Raw genomic sequence first — 23,614 nt, 5'->3', positions numbered from 1 at the left:
GTATATTGTTTATATACATTTAAATATATATAAATATACATTTATTAGCTAATAATTTGATATATGTATGGTAATTCAACATGTATGAGTTATATTCACTATTTCATGTTTAGGCAGCTGTATTTTAAGTGAAGTATACTAAATATTTGAAAGGCTTTTGTTATCAAGGGCTAAGTCTCCTATTTTTTGATATAGCATTATAATGTATATTTTTTATATACAAAATATAGAATACACTGATTTCCCTCAAGGTCATAAATTCCCAACTGGTCATTAATCTTCGAATATTGAATTTTGAGTATATTCTAACATAGAATCATTTACTTCAGTGTTTCTCCATCATCACAGCACATTGGAACAACCAGGGACTTTTAATTAAAAATACCTGGGCTCCAATCCAATACAATTAAACCAGAATCTCCTAGATTGGAACTGGAAAGAAGGAGTAGGACAAAAGAACATTTTATTTCTATCCATGGGCCAAAGTCCACTCAGAAAAAAAGTATAAATTGGATCTAGGTGATTGTTTACTTTACATGTCAAAGAGACACACACTAAATTAGGAGGGAGTGTTATAAAAGCTTTGGAGTGCAAGCTCACAGCTGTCTTAATAAGAAGAGAAGGCTTCAATGGAACCTTTTGTGGTCCTGGTGCTGTGTCTCTCTTTTATGCTTCTCTTTTCACTCTGGAGACAGAGCTCTGGGAGAAGGAAGCTCCCTCCTGGCCCCACTCCTCTTCCTTTTATTGGAAATATGCTACAGATAGATGTTAAGGACATCTGCAAATCTTTCAGCAATGTAAGTATGCCTTATGTTCCTCCAGCCAATTGCAAAGGGTAAGTTATTTGACTGCTATTTTTAGACAAAATATATTCCTGGAAGCACACTATTATAATAGATCATTGTAAAGCAAAATACTCCCTCTGAACTTCTTTGATGTTTCTTTTGTCTTCCTATTTTTTTTTTTTGAGATGGAGTCTCGCTCTATTGCCCAGGCTGGAGTGCAGTGGCACTGTCTCCACTCACTGCAAGCTCTGCCTCCCAGGTTCACACCATTCTCCTGCCTCAGCCTCCCCCGAGTAACTGGGACTACACGTGCCCTCCACCACACCCGGCTAATTTTTTGTATGTTTTAGTAGAGACAGGGTTTCACCGTGTTAGCCAGAATGGTCTCAGTCTCCTGACCTCATGATCTGCCTGCCTTGGCCTCCCAAAGTGCTGGGATTACAGGTGTGAGCCACCGTACCTGGCCTCTTTTGTCTTTCTAAGTCTGTCATTGTCAGAAATAGCGGAGTGAGTTGATGCATTTTGTGAATACAGAAACATTGGGGTCATTGTATTATATAATCATTTAATACAGTGGCAAAAGTTTAAAGTGCTGTTTCTCCTCTTTGTTTCACAGTGTTTTGCTATGATTTTTGACTGAAGGTGAAGGGAAGTGTGTGTGATTAGAAATTTCATCCAATAAGTTCTCTACTATAGTAGTCATGTGTTTTATTCAGAATGGTCATGAAAATTGAACTTCTCTGAAGATTCATTTGATGGCTGATGTGAAATAAATATCTGTGGGTTCAGGGCAAACATAAGTGCATGAAAGAAAGAAGTAATCAGTCAGGGCCCAATTGGTGGTTAATAGAATTCTTTTGGATTCTGAAGAAAGCCACCGTCTGTGGCCAAGGTTGCTGGAGAATGGAAGAAATTGTTCTTCCAGGAGGTGCTGAATGTCCTGATTCTAACTTTGTGGTGCTTCATCGTTCCATATTGGTAATACCAGCAGTTACAAACTGGACTGGGCATTAGAATCACCTGGGGTGACACTGAAAATACAGATTTCTAGGGTTCATCACAGGACTGCTGTATCAGAATCCTCATGTTAAGAGCTTTACAAGTGACCCTGAAGTCCTTAGCTGGGTAGTGGCCTCAAGGTGGACATGGGGGATTGATAAATTGCTCAAGCATCAGTTTAAATTAGCAGAGATTCCAGTTTGGAGCTTCTACATATTACCTGTGGGACTCTGAGAATGAATCTGCAATTCTCTGGCCTCAGTTTCTTCATTTTTAAAACAGGGCAAATGAATGTGCTGAATGTGTTGAAGTGAGGATGAACTGTGTGATTTGTGTACCAATTGCCTGGGTCATTGCGTGGCACATCACAGGCCATCTATAAGTGGCAGCTATAACAATCATCATCACATTTATGTACAAAATTCAGAAATATCGAATCTATGTGTGGCAAATATGAACATTAAAAAATACAATGAAAATGTCAGTCTGAATCATACATAATATTTGGAGCAAATAGCGACTTATTTTGCTGCTATTTGCATTTCCTTTCCCAGTTCTCAAAAGTCTATGGTCCTGTGTTCACCGTGTATTTTGGCATGAATCCCATAGTGGTGTTGCATGGATATGAGGCAGTGAAGGAAGCCCTGATTGATAATGGAGAGGAGTTTTCTGGAAGAGGCAGTTCCCCAATATCTCAAAGAATTACTAAAGGACTTGGTAGGTGCACATATTTCTGTGTCAGCTTTGGTAATTGGGGTGAGGGGGATGGAAAACAGAGCCCTAAAAAGCTTCTCAGCAGAGCTTAGCCTATCTGCATGGCTGCCGAGTGTTGCAGCACTTTCTTCCTTGGCTGTGAATTCTCCCAGTTTCTGCCCCTTTTTTTTTATTAGGAATCGTTTCCAGCAACGGAAAGAGATGGAAGGAGATCCGGCGTTTCTCCCTCACAACCTTGCGGAATTTTGGGATGGGGAAGAGGAGCATTGAGGACCGTGTTCAAGAGGAAGCTCACTGCCTTGTGGAGGAGTTGAGAAAAACCAAGGGTGGGTGACTCTACTCTGCGTCACTGACCTTAACAGTTACCTGTCTTCACTAGTGACGTCCTTGGAAACATTTCAGGGGTGGCCAGGTCTTCATTGTGCATCCTGGTTGTCAGCCCTCAGGTGGTGGAGGGAGATTTGAAGCACAGAGACAAAGGAGGTTTTGTGTATCTGTGCTTTGCCTGTATAAATGTGTTGGTTCATAGGGTGTAGGAATAAAAGGTCATTTAATCCTATTTTCTGCTCAATTTTGTTTCCTTGTTTTCGAATCAGAAATCATAAATAAGGGTCTTGAGTTCATTTTTGAAGGGTTAAAGAAGGTTTCCCCCATAGCATAAATCTGCATTACCTCCACCAGAACATTTCACCAGAGAACACTTGGAAAGTGGACATGGTGAAAGTGACCTCATTACACTTCATGAAATATGAACTAAGTTATGTGTGCTTTCATTTAATTCGAGTTTTTTCATATGGTCATACTCACATGTCTGGAAATTCCTTCCAGGTCCATGCCTACAGCTCTGGCCAGCAATGACACTATGTGTGGTTTTACTTGCTTAGGTATATCTCAGTACAGTTTTCATCAGTTCTTATTTCTCAGGAAACACAGTACTATTTGAAAACTGTCAGGATTAATTATTTCTTGTTAACCACTACTTACTGTAGCAATTAATATATTTTAAGTAAATATAATCTATAGTATAACTCAGCAAATACACAAATACTAATTTGTAAATAATCTGTTTAACTAGATTTTAACTATTATGAAAAACTCTTTATCCTGTCTTCTTTAAATGTAATTTGGGTATGTTTTCTGTTTTGTCATCTTTTTCCCCCTGTATTGGTTCTTAGCTTTGAAATTTGTGCTAATCATTTTTCTCCCACTGCCAATTTACTCACCTATGAAGTGCTTGTTATAATCAATCTGATTATCAGCTGGGATATAAAATTACCTTTTTAAATTCAGTCTCCCAAATGCAGTAAAAAAAAAAAAAACCTGGATATCAGATTGTACCTGAGAAACACACACACACACACACACTCTCTCTCTCTCTCTCTCTCTCTCACCAAGGCTTCCCAAATTACCTTTCACCCCTTTGGCTAAAACAACAGTTTTTCTGAAACTTTAGAGCCCTGTAATGTTTAAAGGAGTCTGGCATAGAAGCAGCTAACTCAGCAGGTTTCTTGTTGTTCAATGTTCCAACTTTATTCGCAACCCTTTCATTTCGTGTCACTCTTATTTAGGACCTATAGATGTGAATTTGGGCACCCTTTCCATTTATGTTCACTAGTCACTTGGTTACAGCAATTTCATTTTAGAGATTCCTTCACCGAATAAAAGCCTTTTTAATAATTTCTTTACCTGTAAAATTACAGATTTGGCCTAACTTATGGTCAAATTTAAAACTTTATTAAAACATACTTATCTTGATGACTATACTGAATAATATCCCAGAATCCACAAGAGTAGTTTTGCCCAAATGAATTAAATTTGGAAGATGATTGGAAATGATAAACATTATTTCCAAAGGGAGGAAATTCATTTTTTACAAATTGAAAAAATAAATAAAAAGATTCCATTTATCAATTTACTTTTTGGTTAGCTTTACTGGGATTTAGATTTGAAATAAAAAGTTAACATTTTACTTATTTAGATAAACAAATCTGTTATACTTAATGCTCATTTATATTAGTTTTTCTTCTCATATCATATGGATGTACTTGCTTTTCACATTTGTTCCCTCAAACACATGCATTCACCCACAATCTCCCTAACTTTATTCCCATTGGTTCAGCACATTATACTTTCAGCTATTCATTATACATAAGACATTTCTAGGTCCCCAACTTTTCTCTTCCTATCTCTGTGTTTTATTGTCCAGAGGCTTTGCAAACAGACATGATTCTGCTCTAAAAACTTGAATTATTAGGATTTCGAAAAAGTCTTATTTTTCCTTCCAAAATAAAAGACACTTGGGGTTAAAAGAGTTTAAATAAAGGCAGTGGATGTGAATAACCACATGCGAAATGACATTGTTTAGCTAGCCTGTAATGCTCAACTCATATTTAAGGTAAAAGTAATGTGTTTATTTCATCCATGCTGATTTTTTTTGGACACATGGGGAATTTGTAAGATATTGTTTAAAATTTCTAAATTTCCTTTATGTCTTAACAAATGCAAATCTTTTAAATATTTATTTTTTAATAATTTTTAAAAAAAATTTTAAATCTTTAGCCTCACCCTGTGATCCCACTTTCATCCTGGGCTGTGCTCCCTGCAATGTGATCTGCTCCGTTGTTTTCCAGAAACGATTTGATTATAAAGATCAGAATTTTCTCACCCTGATGAAAAGATTCAATGAAAACTTCAGGATTCTGAACTCCCCATGGATCCAGGTAAGGCCAAGATTTTATTTTCCTTGGAAACCATTTATGCTCTTTTTTTATGATAAGTCCAAAATTCTATATGGACCAAGCCATGAAGTGCATGTTTGAACACCACAGTCCTGCTCAGAAATTTATGAAGTGAACATCTGGGAAAGATGACCAAGCCTTTTATTTTACACACAGAAAATGAATGTCCAAATAAAGGGGTGGCTTTCAAGCCCAATGGCTTCCTGACCAGTGGTTTATCCACTAAATCCCAAAGCCTGTTTCAAAAAGCCCAAAAGCATGTCCATATCACCCCATGGACATCCGGGCCCTTTCTGAAGGCTTCCATTACTCAGTAGGCTTATCCTCCAATCAATGCTTACTGACCATTTCATCACATTACTTGGCAGAAAATATTCTAATTTAGGGAAAGATTATCTCCATCAAGGAGGGAGAATATTTGTGATCATAGAAGGTGCCAGGAAACACTGAGTAGGGCAGGTGTGTTTGATGCTGCTGCTGAGAACCTGGCTGATGAGGCAGCTAGGTTAGGAATGACAAAAATGATTGGTTTTATGGTATATGAACCATAAACAAACATCCAAATTTTACCCTGTGCTGAATTGGCATGCCCTACACTCTGCCTAAATAATAACTGTGTGATCTTAGAGAAATCACTTAACTGCTCAGGTGCATGGCTGGGTTTTAAGATATCTTTGAGCCGCTCCCACTTCTAAAATACTGATTCCATTTTTGAAGCTACTTGACAGAAATAAAAACAGTGGGTTCTAGCTTTGTACTCTCTATCAGGTTGTCCAAAACCAGTTAACCTCTAGTGTCATCAACTAAATATAAATCATAGTAATTCATGCCATCTTATATTTCAAGGTTGTAGGGAAGCCTTGGTTTAAAAATGAGAAAATTGATATTAAAATGCTTTTATACAATAAAAATGATGTATGAGTGAAGAAAATAATTACCACCTTTGATTTCCTGTTCAAAATTTTCAGCCTCCAATCTTTAGGTACAGAAAATTGCTATACGTGCACAATAAAAATTTCCCCATCAGAAGCGCAAGGGGTCAGGGAATTCCCTTTCCTAGCCAAGCAAAGCTGTGAACAGATGGCACCTGGAAAATTGGGTCACTCCCACCCTAATACTGTGCTTTTCCAGTGGTCTTAGCAAATGGCACACCAGGAGATTATATCCTGCACCTGGCTTGGAGGGTCCCATGCCCACGAAGCCTCACTCATTGCCAGCACAGCAGTCTGAGATCCAACTGCAAGGCAGCAGCGAGGCTGGGGGAGGGGTGTCCACCATTGCTGAGGCTTGAGTAGGTAAACAAAACCACCAGGAAGCTTGATCTGGGTGGAGCCTACTGCAGCTCAAGGAGGCCTGCCTGCCTCTGTAGAATCCACCTCTCGGGGCAGGGCATAGCTGAACAAAAGGCAGCAGAAACCTCTGCACACTTAAATGTCCCTGTCTGACAGCTTTGAAGAGAGTAGTGGTTCTCCCAGCATGGAGTATGAGATCTGAGAATGGACAGACTGTCTCCTCAAGTGGGTCCCTGACCCCTGCATAGCCTAACTGGGAGGCACCCCCCAGTAGGGGCAGACTGACACCTCACAGGGCTGGGTACCCCTCTGAGACAAAACTTCCAGAGGAACGATTGGGCAGCAACATTTGCTGTTCAGCAATATTCGCTGTTCTGCAGCCTCTGCTGCTGATACCCAGGCAAACAGTGTCTGGAGTGGACCTCCAGCAGACTCCAGCAGACTTGCGGATGAGGATCCTGACTGTTAGAAGGAAATCTAACAAACAGAAAGGACATCCACACCAAAACCCCATCTGTACATCACCGTCATCAAAGACCAAAGGTAGATAAAAGCACAAAGATGGGGGAAAAACAGAACAGAAAAACTGAAAATTCTAAAAATCAGAGTGCCTCTCCTCCTCCAAAGGAACGCAGCTCCTCACCAGCAATGGAACAAAGCTGGATGGGGAATGACTTTGACGAGCTGAGAGAAGAAGGCTTCAGATGATCAAATTTCTCCAACCTAAAGGAGGAAGCTCAAACCCATCGCAAAGAAGTTAAAAACCTTGAAAAAAGATTAGATGAATGGCTAACTAGAATAACCAATGCAGAGAAGTCCTTAAAGGACCTGATGGAGCTGAAAACCATGGCAGGAGAACTATGTGACACATGCACAAGCTTCAGTAGTTGATTCGATCAAATGGAAGAAAGGGTATCAGTGATTGAAGATCAAACAAATGAAATGAAGCGAGAAGAGAAGTTTGGAGAAAAAAGAATAAAAAGAAATGAACAAAGCCTCCAAGAAATATGGGACTATGTGAAAAGACCAAATCTACGTCTGATTGGTGTATCTGAAAGTGACGGGGAGAATGGAACCGAGTTTGGAAAACACTCTGCAGGGTATTATCCAGGAGAACTTCCCCAACCTAGGAAGGCAGGCTAACATTCAAATTCAGGAAATACAGAGAACGCCACAAAGATACTCCTCGAGAAGAGCAACTCCAAGACACATAATTGTCAGATTCACCAAAGTTGAAATGAAGGAAAAAATGTTAAGGGTAGCCAATGAGAAAGGTCGGGTTACCCACAAAGGGAAGCCCATCAGACTAACAGCGGATCTCTCGGCAGAAACTCTACAAGCCAGAAGAGAGTGGGGGCCAATATTCAACATTCTTAAAGAAAAGAATTTTCAACCCAGAATTTCATATCCAGCCAAACTAAGCTTCATAAGTGAAGGAGAAATAAAATCCTTTACAGACAAGCAAATGCTGAGAGATTTTGTCACTACCAGGCCTGCCCTAAAAGAGCTCCTGAAGGAAGCACTAAACATGGAAAGGAGCAACCAGTACCAGCCACTGCAAAAACGTCAGATTGTAAAGACCATCAAGGCTAGGAAGAAACTGCATCAACTAACGAGCAAAATAACCAGCTAACATCATAATGATAGGATCAAATTCAAGCATAACAATATTAACCTTAAATGTAAATGGGTTAAACGCTCCAATTAAAAGACACAGACTGGGAAACTGGATAAAGAGTCAAGACCCATCAGTGTGCTGTATTGAGGAAACCCATCTCATGTGCAGAGACGCACATAGGCTCAAAATAAAGGGAAGGAGGAAGATCTACCAAGCAAATGGAAAACAAAAAAAGGCAGGGGTTGCAATCCTAATCTCTGATAAAACAGACTTTAAACCAACAAAGATCAAAAGAGACAAAGAAGGCCATTACATAATGGTAAAGGGATCAATTCAATAAGAAGAGCTAACTATCCTAAATATATATGCACCCAATACAGGAGCACCCAGACTCATCAAGCAAGTCCTTAGACACCTATAAAGAGACTTAGACTCCCACACAATAATAATGGGAGACTTTAACACCCCACTGTCAACATTAGACAGATCAACGAGACAGAAAGTTAACAAGGATATCCAGGAATTGAACTCAGCTCTGCACCAAGCGGACCTAATAGACATCTACAGAACTCTCCACCCCAATCAACAGAATATACATTCTTCTCAGCACCACACCGCACTTATTCCAAAATTGACCACATAGTTGGAAGTAAAGCACTCCTCAGCAGATGTAAAAGAACAGAAATTACAACAAATTGTCTCTTAGACCACAGCACAATCAAACTAGAACTCAGGATTAAGAAACTCACACAAAACCACTGAACTACATGGACACTGAACAACCTGCTCCTGAATGACTACTGGGTACATAAAGAAATGAAGGCAGAAATAAAGATGTTCTTTGAAACCAATGAGAACAAAGACACAACATACCAGAATCTCTGGGACACATTTAATGCAGTGTGTAGAGGGAAATTTATAGCACTAAATACCCACAAGAGAAAGCAGGAAAGATCTAAAATTGACACCCTAACATCACAATTGAAAGAACTAGAGAAGCAAGAACAAACACATTCAAAAGCTAGCAGAAGGCAAGAAATAACTAAGATCAGAGCAGAACTGAAGGAAATAGAGACACAAAAAACCCTTCAAAAAATCAATGAATCCGGGAGCTGGTTTTTTGAAGATCAACAAAATCGATAGACCATTAGCAAGACTAATAAAGAAGAAAAGAGAGAAAACTCAAATAGATACAATAAAAAATGATAAAGGGGATATCACAACCGATCCCACAGAAATACAAATTACCATCAGAGCATACTATAAACACCTCTACACAAGTAAATTAGAAAATCTAGAAGAAATGGATAAATTTCTCCACACATACACCCTCCCAAGACTAAACCAGGAAGAAGTTGAATCTCTGAATAGACCAATAACAGGAGCTGAAATTGAAGCAATAATTAATAGCTTACCAACCAAAAAAAGTCCAGGACCAGGTGGATTCACAGCCAAATTCTATCAGAGGTACAAGGCGGAGCTGGTACCATTACTTCTGAAATTATTCCAATCAATAGAAAAAGAGGGAATCCTCCCTAACTCATTTTATGAGGCCAGCATCATCCTGATAACAAAGCCTGGCAGAGACACAACAAAAAACGAGAATTTTAGACCAATATCCCTGATGAACATCGATGCAAAAATCCTCAATAAAATACGGCAAACTGAATCCAGCAGCACAGAAAAAGCTTATCCACCACGATCAAGTGGGCTTCATCCCTGGGATGCAAGGCTGGTTCAATATATGCAAATCAGTAAATGTAATCCAGCATATAAACAGAACCAAGACAAAAACCACATGATTATCTCAATAGATGCAGAAAAGGCCTTTGAAAAAATTCAACAGCACTTCAGGCTAAAAACTCTCAATAAATTAGATATTGATGGGATGTATCTAAAAATAATAAGAGCTATTTATGACAAACCCACAGCCAATATCATACTGAATGGGCAAAAACTGGAAGCATTCCCTTTGAAAACTGGCACAAGACAGGGATGCCCTCTCTCACCACTCCTATTCAACATAGTGTTGGAGGTTCTGGCCAAGGCAATCAGGCAGGGGAAAGAAATAAAACGTATTCAGTTAGAAAAAGAGGAACTCAAATTGTCCCTGTTTGCAGATGACATGACTGTATATCTAGAAAACCCCATCATCTCAGCCCAAAATCTCCTTAAGCTGATAAGCAACTTCAGCAATGTCTCGGGATACAAAATCAATGTGCAAAAATCACAAACATTCCTCTATACCAATAACAGACAAACAGAGAGCCAAATCATGAGTGAACTCCCATTCACAATTGCTTCAAAGAGAATAAAATACCTAGGAATCCAACTTACAAGGGATGTGAAGGACCTCTTCAAGGAGAACTACAAACCACTGCTCAACAAAATAAAAGAGGCTACAAACAAATGGAAGAACATTCCATGCTCATGGGTAGGAAAAATCAATATCGTGAAAATGGCCATACTGCCCAAGGTAATTTATAGATTCAATGCCATCCCCATCAAGCTACCAATGACTTTCTTCACAGAATTGGAAAAAACTACTTTAAATTTCATATGGAATGAAAAAAGAGCCCGCATTGTCAAGTCAATCCTAAGTCAAAAGAACAAAGCTGGAGGCATCAGGCTACCTGACTTCAAACTATTCTACAAGGCTGCATTAACCAAAACAGCTTGGTACTGGTACCAAAACAGAGATATAGACCAATGGAACAAAACAGAGCCCTCAGAAATAATACCACAGATCTACAACTATCTGATCTTTGACAAACCTGAGAAAAACAAGAAATGGGGAAAGGATTCCCTATTCAACAAATGTTGCTGGGAAAACTGGCTAGCCATATGTAGAAAGCTGAAACTGGATCCCTTCCTTACACCTTATAAAAAAATTAATTCAAGATGGATCAAAGACTTAAATGTTAGACCTAAAACCATAAAAACTCTAGAAGAAAACCTAGGCAATACCATTCAGGACATAGGCATGGGCAAGGACTTCATGTCTAAAACACCAAAAGCAATGGCAACGAAAGCCAGAATTGACAAATGGGACCTAATAAAACTAAAGAGCTTCTGCAAAGCAAAAGAAACTACCATCAGAGTGAATAGGCATCCTACAGAATGGGAGAAAAATTTTGCAATCTACTCATCTGACAAAGGGCTAATATCCAGAATCTACAAAGAACTCAAACAAATTTACAAGAAAAAAACCAAACAACCCCATCAACAAGTGGGCAAAGGATACGAACAGACACTTCTCAAAAGAAGACATTTATGCAGCCAAAAGACACATGCAAAAATACTCATCATCACTGGCCATCAGAGAAATGCAAATCAAAACCACAATGAGATACCATCTCACACCAGTTAGAATGGCAATCATTAAAAAGTCAGGAAACAACAGGTTCTGGAGAGGATGTGGAGAAATAGGAGCACTTTTACACTGTTGGTGGGACTGTAAACTAGTTCAACCATTGTGAAAGACAGTGTGGCGATTCCTCAGGGATCTAGAATTAGAAATACCATTTGACCCAGCCATCCCATTACTGGGTATATACCCAAAGGATTATAAGTCATGCTGCTTTAAAGACACATGCACACGTATGTTTATTGTGGCACTATTCACAATAGCAAAGACTTGGAACCAACCCAAATGTGCAACAATGATAGACTGGATTAAGAAAATGTGGCACATAGACACCATGGAATACTATGCAGCCATTAAAAAGGATGAGTTCATGTTCTTTGTAGGGACATGGATGAAGCTAGAAACCATCGTTCTCAGCATACTATCACAAGGACAAAAAACCAAACACTGCATATTCTCATTCATAGGTGGGAATTGAACAATGAGAACACTTGAACACAGGAAGGGGAACATCACACACACTGGGGTCTGTTGTGTGGTGGGGGGAGGGGGAAGGGATAGCATTAGGAGATATACCTAATGTATATGACGAGTTATTGGGTGCAGTACACCAACCTGGCACATGTATACATATGTGACAAACCTGCACTTTGTGCACATATACCCTAGAACTTAAAGTATAATAAAAAATGTATATATGTATAAAAATTTCCCATGAAAATGGACATGATATCTTATTCATATTTATAGTTATAATTTCAATCAGGGCTTGGTGTAAGATACATATATCTTATGACATGTTTATATTTAATATTCTTTTCTCTTTTAGGTCTGCAATAATTTCCCTCTACTCATTGATTGTTTCCCAGGAACTCACAACAAAGTGCTTAAAAATGTTGCTCTTACACAAAGTTACATTAGGGAGAAAGTAAAAGAACACCAAGCATCACTGGATGTTAACAATCCTCGGGACTTTATCGATTGCTTCCTGATCAAAATGGAGCAGGTAAGATATTAGCAACAGATCAGTATTTTGATTTCTTGTCCATTTTGTGATTCATCGAATCCTTCTGTAATTTACTAAGGATGTTTAAATGATCAGGCCAGTAATGCTTGACAAGCATCTTAATTACTTATTGTATTTATGGGCCTGCACTAAACATCATGGAAAATACAAAATTGTCCAATGGCTAGAATGCATAGACCCTCTTCTTGAAATAAAAATAATCTACATGAGTAGAATAATATAGACACTGCAGTCAAATGGAAACAATTATAAATAAGTAGAAAATACAAAATATCCTACCACAAACTGAAGATGGATATCAATATTGCACATAGATTATGTGACAATGGAAAAGAATGGCTTATCATAAATGGGCTTCCTGTATGCCCTGCACATTGACATAGCCCTTAATATATTTGCCGTGTGGAACAGAAGAAAGGTTTCAGATGGAATGAGTAGTCTGTGGAGAGGTGAGTGGTGGGAAAGAGTTGGTGGATGGAAGAGAGAAGGTTTAATTTAGTGTAACCTAAAATGAATTTGCACAAAGGAGTTGGAGGTTGATGTTTATCAGGTAACCTGTGAGAGTGAATCCTGTTTTCATTGAACTATTTATTGAAAAAGTATATTTTTTCCTATTGAATTGTCTTGACAACCTCATTAAAAACCAGTTGAGTATAAATGTGAGGATTTGTTTGTGGGCTCTCAATTCTACTCCATTGGTCTGTCTGTCCTTATGTCAGTAGTACCTCATTTTGAAGTCTTAATTACTGTAGTTTTGTGTCAAGTTTTCAAATCAAAAAGTATGAGTCCTCAAAGCTTTTTTCAAGACTATTTGGGCTTTTTTTGTGTTCATTCAGTCGCAACAAAAATTTAAGAATAAACTTGTCAATTTCTGCAAACAAGCCCATAGGAATTTTAAGATTGCATTAACTCTATAGATTAATTCAGAAAATTATGACATTTTAAATATTGAGATGAAATTCATGTACCATATATCACCCAATTTAAAGTGTACACTTTAATGGTATTTTGTTTAATTACAATACTGTGCAACTGAGGTAGGAGGTGGGAGTCAACTCCAGAGGTGGGTCTTGGACATGGGACCAGATTGATGGCTAGCTAAAACAGGGCCAGGATGAAAGCAGCTTTCAATCATTCCTGCCCACCAGTATGCCGTGTCAATTTACTATTCCCATGGCAACACCCAGGAGTTACCTCCCCTTTCCATGGCACCCAATGATCCAAAAGATAGGACCCCTTCCTTGCACAAACTGTCCCTTAATATGCATGCAATTAAAAGTGGGTATAAAAATGACCACAAAACTGCCCTGAGCTGCTACTCTCTGCCTATATCATAGCCCTGCTCTGCAGGAGCCCTCGCAGAGCTGTACCACTGCCTGTTCAACAAAGCTGTTTTCTTCTACCTCTGAGTTGCCTTTGAATTCTTTTCTGGGCAAAGCCAGGAACCCTCCCAGGCTAAGCTCCACATTGGGACTTGCCTGCCCTGCATCACAACTACCATTCCTCTCTACTTTCAAAACTTTTTTTATCACTCCACAGAAACATACTATATCATTAAATAGTTACACCTCATTCCCAACTCCATCATGTAGTAAACATTAATCAACTATCTTTATGGATTTGCCTATAATGAGTATAACATATAAAAAGACCCATGGCATATGTGATCTTTTTTCCTGGCTTCTTTCACTTAGCATAATGATATGGAGGGTCAACTAAGTTTTAGCATGTGATAGTACTTTGTTGTTTTGTGTGGTTCAATAATATTCCATTTTCATGTACACATATGACAATTTGCTTATCATTCATCTGTTGATGATCATTTGTGTTATTTTCACCTTTTGGCTCTTATAAATAATGTTGCTATGAACATTTGTATACAAGTTACTTCATGAATATATTTTCATTTTTCCAGGGTATAGTCCTAGGAGTGTTATTTCTGGGTCATATGGTAATTTTATGTTTAACTTTTTGAGAAACAACTAAACATTTCTACAGTAAATGCACCATTTTAAAATCCCATCAGCAATGTTTGAGGGTTCCTCTTTTCCGTATTATAGCCAATATTTGTAATTTTCTGTTTTTTGTGTCAGTGCAAAGTGGTATTTCATTGTGGTTTTGACTTGACCAATGATATTAATTAGCTTTTTACCATTTTTACATGTTCTTTAGAGAAATGTTATTCAAGGCCCTTGTTCAGTTTTATTTTATTTTATTTATTTATTTTGGAGACAAGGCCTCTCTTTGTTGCTCAGGTTGGAGTACAGTGCTGTCATCCTGGCTCACTGCAACCTCTGACTCTTGGGCTCAAGTGATTCTCCTACCTCAGCCTCCCAAGTAGCTAGGAGCACAGGCACAAGCCCCCAAACCCAGCTAATTTTTGTATTTTTTTTGTACAAACTTGGTTTCACCATGTTTCCTAGGCTGGTCTCAAACTCCTGAGCTCAAGCAGTCCACCCATGTTGTCCCTCCCAAAGCACTGGGATTGCAGTTGTGAGGCACCACACCTGGCCCTTTGCTTATTTCTATACTGGGTTGCTTGTCATTTGTTGTTGAACTGTAGGTAATTGTTTATGGATTCTGGGCATTAAACCTTACTAAATACGTATGAAATGCAAATATTTTCTCCCATTCTACAGGTTGTCATTTCACATTTTTAATTTTGTCCTTTGATGAACAAACATTTTAATTTGGTGAGGCCCAGTTTATCTCTCTTTAGTTGCTTTGGTGTCAAATCTATGCATCCACTTCCAATTCTGAAGGCATTAAGATTTAACCCGATGTTTTATTCTAAGAATTGTATAGTTTTAGTTCACATTTAAGTTTTTCGTTCACTTTCAGTTATATTTTGCATAAGAGTGAGATAGGGCTTCAACTTCATTCTTTTGTATGTGGCTACCCAGTTGTCCCAGCACTGTTTGTTGAAGAAACGCTTCCTTTATTTATTTATTTATTTTGAAACTCTTCCTTTAGATTAAATGATCTTGGTACATTTGTTGAAAATGAACTGGGCATAGATGATTAGGTTTATGTTTGGATTTCAATTTTATTCCACTGGTCTTTATTTCTTTCCTTTTGCCAGTACCATGCTGTTTTGACTACTATAGTTTTGTTTTGAAGTCTGGAAATTTGGAAATTGAGTCCTCTCCCTGTAGTTGCATATAAATTCAGGATGGGCTTTTCCATTTTTGCACAAATAAAAATTTTAAAAAGGACATTGGAATTGTGACAGTGATTACATTCAGTCTTTAGATTACTTTTGGAAGCATTGCCATCTTAACAATTTTAAGTCTTTCATTATTATTATTATACTTTAAGTTTTAGGGTACATGTGCACAATGTGCACATTTGTTACATATGTATACGTGTGCCATTTCAATCCTTTAAAATGACATGGTTTGCCATTTATTTAGGTACTCCTTATTTTTCTAAGCAACATTTCATAGTTTTCAGTTTTTTATCTTCTTGATTATAGGTTCTCAGGGCTTTTGGCCCTTTTGATGCTATTGCAAATGTAACTATTTCCTTGATTTTATTTTCATATTGCTCATTGCTGATATAAACAGACACAACTGATATCTGGACCAATCTTACATCCTAAAATTAAGCTGAAAACATTTATCAGCTCTAGTTGTTTTTTGTGGGTTATATGGACTTTTCTTTATATATAATTGTGTTATCTTAAAATAGAAATAGTTTTACGTCTTCCTTTCTTACCTAAATGCCTTTTATTTCTCTTTCTTGTCTAATTGTTTTGGCTAGGACCTTAAGTGCTATGCTGAATAGCAGTAGTGAAATTGGATATACTTGGATCTTTTCCCCCTGATTTTGGGGTATAAGCTTTTAGATTTTCACAATTTGATATAAAATACCTTTGGAATTTTTATAAATACATTTTATTATAAGAAATTTCCCTTCTATTCATATCTTTGAGTGATTTTATCAGGAAGAGTATTGAATTTTGTCTTATGCTTTCTCAGCTTCTATTCAGATGGTCTATTTTGTTAGATTTTTCCTTTATTTCTAATATGGTGGTGTATTACATTGATTGATTTTCTTATTGAAGCACTCTTGCACTCCTCATATAGATCCCATTTAGTTATGGCACATAATCCTTAATTTTTTTAAAAAAATCCATAATATACAAGTTGCTACATTATTTCTCTTTCTTGTCTAATTGTTTTGGCCGGGACCTTAAGAACGATGCTAAATAGCAGTAGTAAAAGTAGATATACTTGGGTTTTTTTACCCCCTGATTTTAGGGCATAAGCTTTTAGATTTTCACAATTTGATATAAAACATCTTTGGAATTTTTATAAATACATTTTATTATGATAAGGAATTTTCCCTTCTATTCATATTTTTGAGTGATTTTTTATATTATACTTTAGGTTCTGGGATACATGTGCAGAATGTGCAGGTTTGTTACATAGGTATACATGTGCTATGGTGGTTTGCTGAACCCATCAACCTGTCATCTAGGTTTTAAGCCCCGCATGAATTAGGTATTTGTCCCAGTGCTCTCCCTCCCCTTGCTCCCCACCCCCCAACAGGCCCTGGTGTGTCATGTTTCCCTCCCTGTGTCCATGTGTTCTCATTTTTCAACTCCCACTTTTGAGTGAGAACATGCAGTGTTTGGTTTTCTGTTCCTGTGTTAGTTTGCTGAGAACGACGTTTCCAGCTTCATCCATGTCCCTGAAAACGACATGAATTCATTCTTTTTTATGGCTGCATAGTACTCCATGGTGCATATGTGCCATATTTTCTTTATCTAGTCTATCACTGATGGGCATTTGGGTTGGTTTCAAGTCTTTGCTATTGTAAATAGTGCTGCAATAAACACACTTGTACATGTGTCTTTAGAGTAGAATGATTTATAATCCTTTGAGTATATACCCAGTAATGGGATTGCTGGGTCAAATGGTATTTCTGGTTTTAGATTCTTGAGGAATTGCCACACTCTCTTCCACAATGACTGAAGTAATTTACACTCCCACCAACAGTGTAAAAGTGTTTCTATTTCTCTGCATCCTCGCCAGCATCTGTTGTTTCCTGACTTTTTAATGATCACCATTCTAACTGGTGTGAGATGGTATCTCATTGTTAATTTTATGTGTGGATATTGTAAATGGGATTACTTTTTAAAATTATTTTTTAAATTGTTCGCTGTAGGAATATAGAAATACTACCGATTTTTGTATGTTATTTTGTATCTTGCAACTTTACGGAATTTGTTTATTATTTCTCATAGTTTTTTAGTGGAGTCTTTAGGTTTTTTTAAATATAAGATTATATTCTCTGCAAATGAGTATAATTTGACTTCTTCCATTCTAATTGGGATCCCCTTTATATCTTTCTCTGATTGCTCTAGCTAGGTATTCCAGTACAATGTTGAATAACAGTGGTGAAAGTAAGCATCCTTGTTGTTTTCCAGACCTTAGAGGAAAGGCTTTTAGTTTTTCCCTATTTAGTATGTTACTAGCTGTTGGTCTTTTGTAGATAGCTTTTACTATGGTGAGGTATGTTCCTTCTATACCCTGTTTTTTTTAGGGCTCTTACCATGAAGGGATGTTGAATTTTATCGAATAATTTTTCAGTATCAATTGAAATGACCATATGCTTTCGAATTAATTGGCATATGTTAAAGCACCCTTGCATACAGGGATAAATCCCACTTGGTTGTGATGAGTGAGCTCTTTAATGTATTCATTAATTTGGTTTGCAGCTATTTTCTTGAGGATTTTTGCATGAATATTCCTCAGAGACATTGGCCTATAACTTTTTTTTTTCATGTGTCTTTGGTTTTGTTATCAGAGTAATACTGGCCTTATAGAATTAATTTGGAAGTATTCCCTCCTTTACTATTTTGTGGAATAGTTTGAGTAGGATTGGTATTAGTTCTTTAAATATTTGCTAGAATTCATCATTGAAGTCATTGGGTCTTGAGCTTTTCTCTACTAGGATGCTTTCTCTTGAGTTCAATCTGATTATTTGCTATAATTTTGTTCAGGTTTTGGATTTCTTCATGGTTCAATTTCAGTAGGTTGTATGTATCTAGGAATTTGTTCATTACTTCTAAGTTTTCCAATTTATTGGTATATAGTTGTTCATGGTAGCCACCAATGATCCTTTGAATACCTGTGATATCAGTTGTAATGTCTTCTTTTTCATCTCTGACTTATTTGGATCATGTCACATTTTTCCTTAGTCTGGCTAAAGGTTTGTCAGCTTTCTTTAATGCTTCTAAAGAACAACTTTTTGCTTTGTTAATATTTTGTATTGTTTTCTTTATTTCAATTTATTTCTGCTCTGAGTTTATTATTTCTTTTCTCCTACTAATTTTGGGTTTGGTTTGCTCCAGCTTTCATAGTTTTTTAAAGTATATTGTTAGGTTGTTTATTTGATGTTTTTCTTCTATTTTGATAGTTGACACTTACAGCTATTAACTTTATTCTTAGTACCACTTTTGCTGAATCCCATAGGTTTTGATATGCTGTGTTTTCTCATCATTTGTTTCAAGAAATTTTTCAATTTTCTTCTTAATTTCTTCATTGTCCCACTGTTCACTCAGGAGCATATTGTTTAATTTTCATGTATTTGAACTTATACAAAATTGACTCAAGCTGGATTAATGACTTAAATGTAAGCTCCAAAACTATAAAAACCCTAGCAGAAAATCTGGGCAATACAATTCAGGACATCTTTGGGAGTTTTATTATTAAATGCCTGGAAGTAGTCTTCATTGGGTTTAATCTGCTTGGTGTTCTATCAGCTTCTTGTACTTAGATAGTGATACCTTTCTCTAGTTTTGGAAAGTTCTCTGTTATTTTCCCTTAAATAAATTTTCTACTCCCTTCTCTTTCTCTACCTCCTCTTTAAGACCAATAACTCTTAGATTTGCATTTTGAGACTATTTTCTAGATCCTGTAGGTGTGCTTCATTGTTTTTTATTCTTTTTTCTTTTGTCTCTTCTAACAGTATTTTCAAATAGCTTGTGTTAAAGCTCACTAATTCTTTCTTCTGCTGGATCAATTCTATTCTATTATTCTACTAAAGACTCCAATGCATTCTTCAGTATGCCAATTGCATGTTTCAGCTCCACAATCTCTGCTTGACTCTTGTAAATTATTTCAGCCTCTTTGTTATGTTTATCTGATAGAATTGTGAATTTCTTCTCTGTGTTAGTTTGAATATCTTTAGGTTTCCTCAAAACAACTATCTTATATTCTCTGGCTGAAAGATCACACATCTCTGTTTCTCCAGGATTGGTCCCTGGTGCCTTATTTAGTTCATGTGGTGAGGTCATGTTTTCCTGGATTTTCTTTATACTTGTAGATATTCATCGGGGGCTGGGCATTCTAGAGTTAGGTATTTTTGTCGTCTTTGTAGTCTGGGATTTTTTTTGTACACATCCTTCTTGTTAGGCTTTCCAGATATTAAAAAGGACTTAACCTATTTTCGATTTGCCCCTAGAATACTGCACCGGCAGTGAACTGCACTTTTTTTAATAAATGGGAAATGAGTTAAGTGTTGTGATCTAAGCTGTATCTGCTTTAGGGGCACTCCAAGCCCAATAATGCAGTGGTTCTTGAAGACTTGTAGAGGTACTGCCTTGATGGTCTTGGACAAGATCCAAGAGAATTCTCTGGATTACCAGACGGAAACTCTTGTTCCCTTCCCTTAATTTCTCCCAAATAAACAAAGTCTCTCTCTCTGTTCTGAGTCAATTGAAACTGGGGATGGAATGACACAAGCATTCATGTATCCACCACCACTGTGACTGCACTGGGTGAGACTTAAAACAAGCAGAGCACTGGGTCTTGCCCAAAGCTTGCTGCAACCATTCCCTGGCTACTGCCTATGTTTCCAAGGATCTGGGGCCCTACAATCAGTTGGTGGTGAATCCAGCCAGGCCTGTGTCCTTCCCTTCAGTGAAGAAAATTCCTCCAGTACCCAGGCATGTCCAGAGGTACCACCCAGAAGCCAGGGACTAGAGTCAAAAACCTTAGAAGTCTATTTGGTGTTCTATTGTACTGCAGCTGAGCTGACACTCAAACCACAAAATGCAGTCCTTCTCACTCTTCCCTTTCCTTTCCAAAGGCAGTGGAATCTCACCCCTTGAGCAGTGCTACCACAGGCCCATGCAGAATACAGACCCTGTACAAGAGCCAAGTCCTGGTTTTGGAGAGTCCAGGAGTGCACTTGGTGCTCTGCCCTCCTGTGATCAAGCTAGTACCTAGTTGCAAGACAAAGTCGACTTTATATTTCACTCTGATTTCTCAAGTAGAAGGAGTCTTTCCTGATAGCCAGCTAGCTGGGAATGTATTGAGTCTTACCTGAAGCCGGTAAGCCTCAGAGACTTACCCAAAGCCCTCAACATAGTACCTGGGTATTGCTGCTAGCTATTCAAGCCCCCCACTCCTCAAGCAGAAGAAAGCAGTTTCTTTTGGAAGTGAAAACTGTGCAGCTTGGGATTAGGAGAGGGGGGATGTCAGCACTCCCTTACCCATCCCCAGCTGCTGTCTCAGTAGGTTGCACCTCCCACCCCAGTCTACTGTCTCTGGGCCCAGTTCAGCACCAGGACTCACATAAAAGTTACAGTACTTGTAGCCAAGACTGCCTTTCAGGTTTATTTACCATCCCAGAGCCCTATAGTCCACAGTGATGAGGCTTGTAGAAACTCGGTTCCAACCACTGGTATCAGAGATTCACCTCTGGCCAGGGCTGGTTTAAATGCTCCCTCTGTGAGTGGGCATCAGCTGATTTTGGGCCTGTTTTCCTTTCTGCCTTAACAGAACTGCACTAATTTTATGCTCTATAATTGCTGTGCTCTCCCTCCCTCAGTACTCAGAAATACTCTCTGAACCATGCCACTGCTGCCAGGGGAAGAGAGGATGTCAGTAATTCAATAGTATTTTTTCTATCTCTTCAGTTCCTCTTTCAGTGATATATATTTAAATCAAGGTGCATGCTCATCTGATTTTGGTTCTTATGAAGGTACATTTTATGTAGATAGCTGTTAAACTGATGTCTTTGCTTGGGGAATAATCAATGAAGCATTCAATTCTGTCATCTTGCTCCACTCTCCCATTTGTATATCTTCTTTTGAGAAATTTCTGTTCATGTTGTTTGCCCACTTTCTAATGGGATTATTCGGATTTTTTTCTTGCTGTTTTGAGTTTCTTGTAGACTCTGGAAAATACTCCTTTGTTGAAGGTATATTTTGCAAATATTTTCTCTCATTCTGTAGGTTGTATGTTTACTCTGCTTGTCATTTCTTTTACTGTGCAGAAGCTCTTTAGTTTAATTAGGTCCCATTGTCAACTGTTTTTGTTGAAATTGCTTTTAAACACTGAGTCATAAATCCTTAGCCTACACCAATGCTCAGAAGAGTTTTTTATAGGTTTTTTCTAGAATTTTTATGATTTCAAGTCTCATATTTAAGTCTTTAGTCCATCTTGAGTTAATTTTTGTATGTGGTGAGATATAAGAATCATATTTCATTCTTCTACATGATCCCCTGGGTAATATCAGCCAAGCACAAATCCCACAGCTACCAGCGTAGGTGGCTCTTTCCTGCAAGAACCACCTCCTAGCTGGAAGCCAATAGGCACGGCCTATTACAACATCTGCTGGCAAAATAACATAGCATTTGGGAAGGAGAAAACTTTTATCATTTGGGAAGGAGAAAACTTTTATCATTTGGGAAGGAGAAAACTTTTATCGTATCTCAGCTAACACCATACCCACATCACCCCAGCTAATCGGAAGGTCTTCAGTGTGTTCACAAACCCAATACATTGCTAGTACAGCTGGCATTTGAGAAAATTACCACACTAAACCTATTTATAACCAAGTAAATCTTACAAAGTCTATGTCACTCTCTTGCCACCTCCATCAGAGGTGGTGCTTGCACCTGCTGCTAGGAGACCAGAGGACAGTTAGGCCCAGTTAAGCCCCATTCAACATTGCCCTCCTTTGTAGCAAAGAGTGGAACCCAAGCACTGTACATCTCTCAGACCTTTCCACAGCCTGAGGCATCAGAGATTTCCAGTTGGCTGACAAAGATGTCAATGTTCAATTATCTTCAGAAGGAAGAGCCAATATTACAGGTGAATAATCATAAGCCAAATGGACTGTTAAAGAGAGAGCAATGGAGCTTATTGGTCAATTCATAAGAAGAATCTACAACTCACAAACACGCACACACACATACACACAAATAAAGTAAAAAGAAGCTGGCAGAGGTGAAACCCTGAGAGACTTACTAATCCATGGAAAGGGCAGGTAGGAGTGTTCTCAGCCTCCCTACCCAATTTGGCAGACTGCTGGGATCTGAACTCAAGGTGACCTTCCTTGCCTTCATGAGCACAAGTACTGGAGTAGGCTGTGGTTTTGAGACTTCTCAAGGATATTACCTTGTTCACACAAGGTCCCTTTCCTTTTCCTTGGATCTGAGCTGTTTTTAACTATTTTGGTAGAATTCACTAGTGAAGTAATCTTGAGCTGGAACTTTTTTTGAGGGGGGTGGAGTTCTTGATTACTAATTCAAATACTTTTCTTATTGTAGGTGTATTCACACTTTCAATTTATGAGAACTTTATTCGATTAGTCCCTTGGCCTTGGCATTTGCATTGCCCCTACTCTTCTTTATCCAATATAGGTAGTTAATGCCTCAAGTTTTTGTATTAATAATTGCCATTTCTCTTCACTTTGTATTTTCCTATTTATTCCTGAACTTATTCCTAAGAATAAGCTGCCTGTTGCCTATCTGGATTACAACTTTGTTAAACCTGTCTTGTCTTTGTGAACTCATTCTCTTTCACTATATTTCATTCTTGGTTTCGTTGACATATTTGTTTTACACATTTCAGCTTTGTAATGAATATGTAGCTGATACTGAGTCTTTGTAAATTTTTGACAGAAGAAAATTGCAAACTCTTGATTCAAGAGTGTAACGCTTTTCATGATATAGCCCTAATTTACCTATATCTATAAACTAAAATTGTGTTCACTTACAAATAATAAAAAAACATAAAAATGAATGTGTTAGGCTGTTCTTGCATTGCTATAA

General features: G+C 37.8%; 1 protein-coding gene across 1 annotated transcript in view; it reads left to right on the top strand.

The window, feature by feature from the left end:
- Positions 1-296: 296 nt before the first annotated feature.
- CYP2C8 (cytochrome P450 family 2 subfamily C member 8) overlaps positions 297-23,614 on the top strand; it is a 35,288-nt gene continuing 11,970 nt past the window's right edge. The window contains exons 1-5 of the mRNA XM_004049829.5: positions 297-797; positions 2,339-2,501; positions 2,675-2,824; positions 5,058-5,218; positions 12,343-12,519. Of these exons, the coding sequence (XP_004049877.3) occupies positions 630-797; positions 2,339-2,501; positions 2,675-2,824; positions 5,058-5,218; positions 12,343-12,519 (819 nt within the window). The 5' untranslated portion in view covers positions 297-629. The remainder of the gene's footprint in view (positions 798-2,338; positions 2,502-2,674; positions 2,825-5,057; positions 5,219-12,342; positions 12,520-23,614) is intronic.

The sequence above is a fragment of the Gorilla gorilla genome, chromosome 8, assembly GCF_029281585.2.
Source record: "Gorilla gorilla gorilla isolate KB3781 chromosome 8, NHGRI_mGorGor1-v2.1_pri, whole genome shotgun sequence".
Taxonomy (NCBI): Eukaryota; Metazoa; Chordata; class Mammalia; order Primates; family Hominidae; genus Gorilla; species Gorilla gorilla.
The sequence above is the reverse complement of the archived record's forward strand: the minus strand, read 5'-3'. Positions and strand labels throughout refer to the sequence as shown.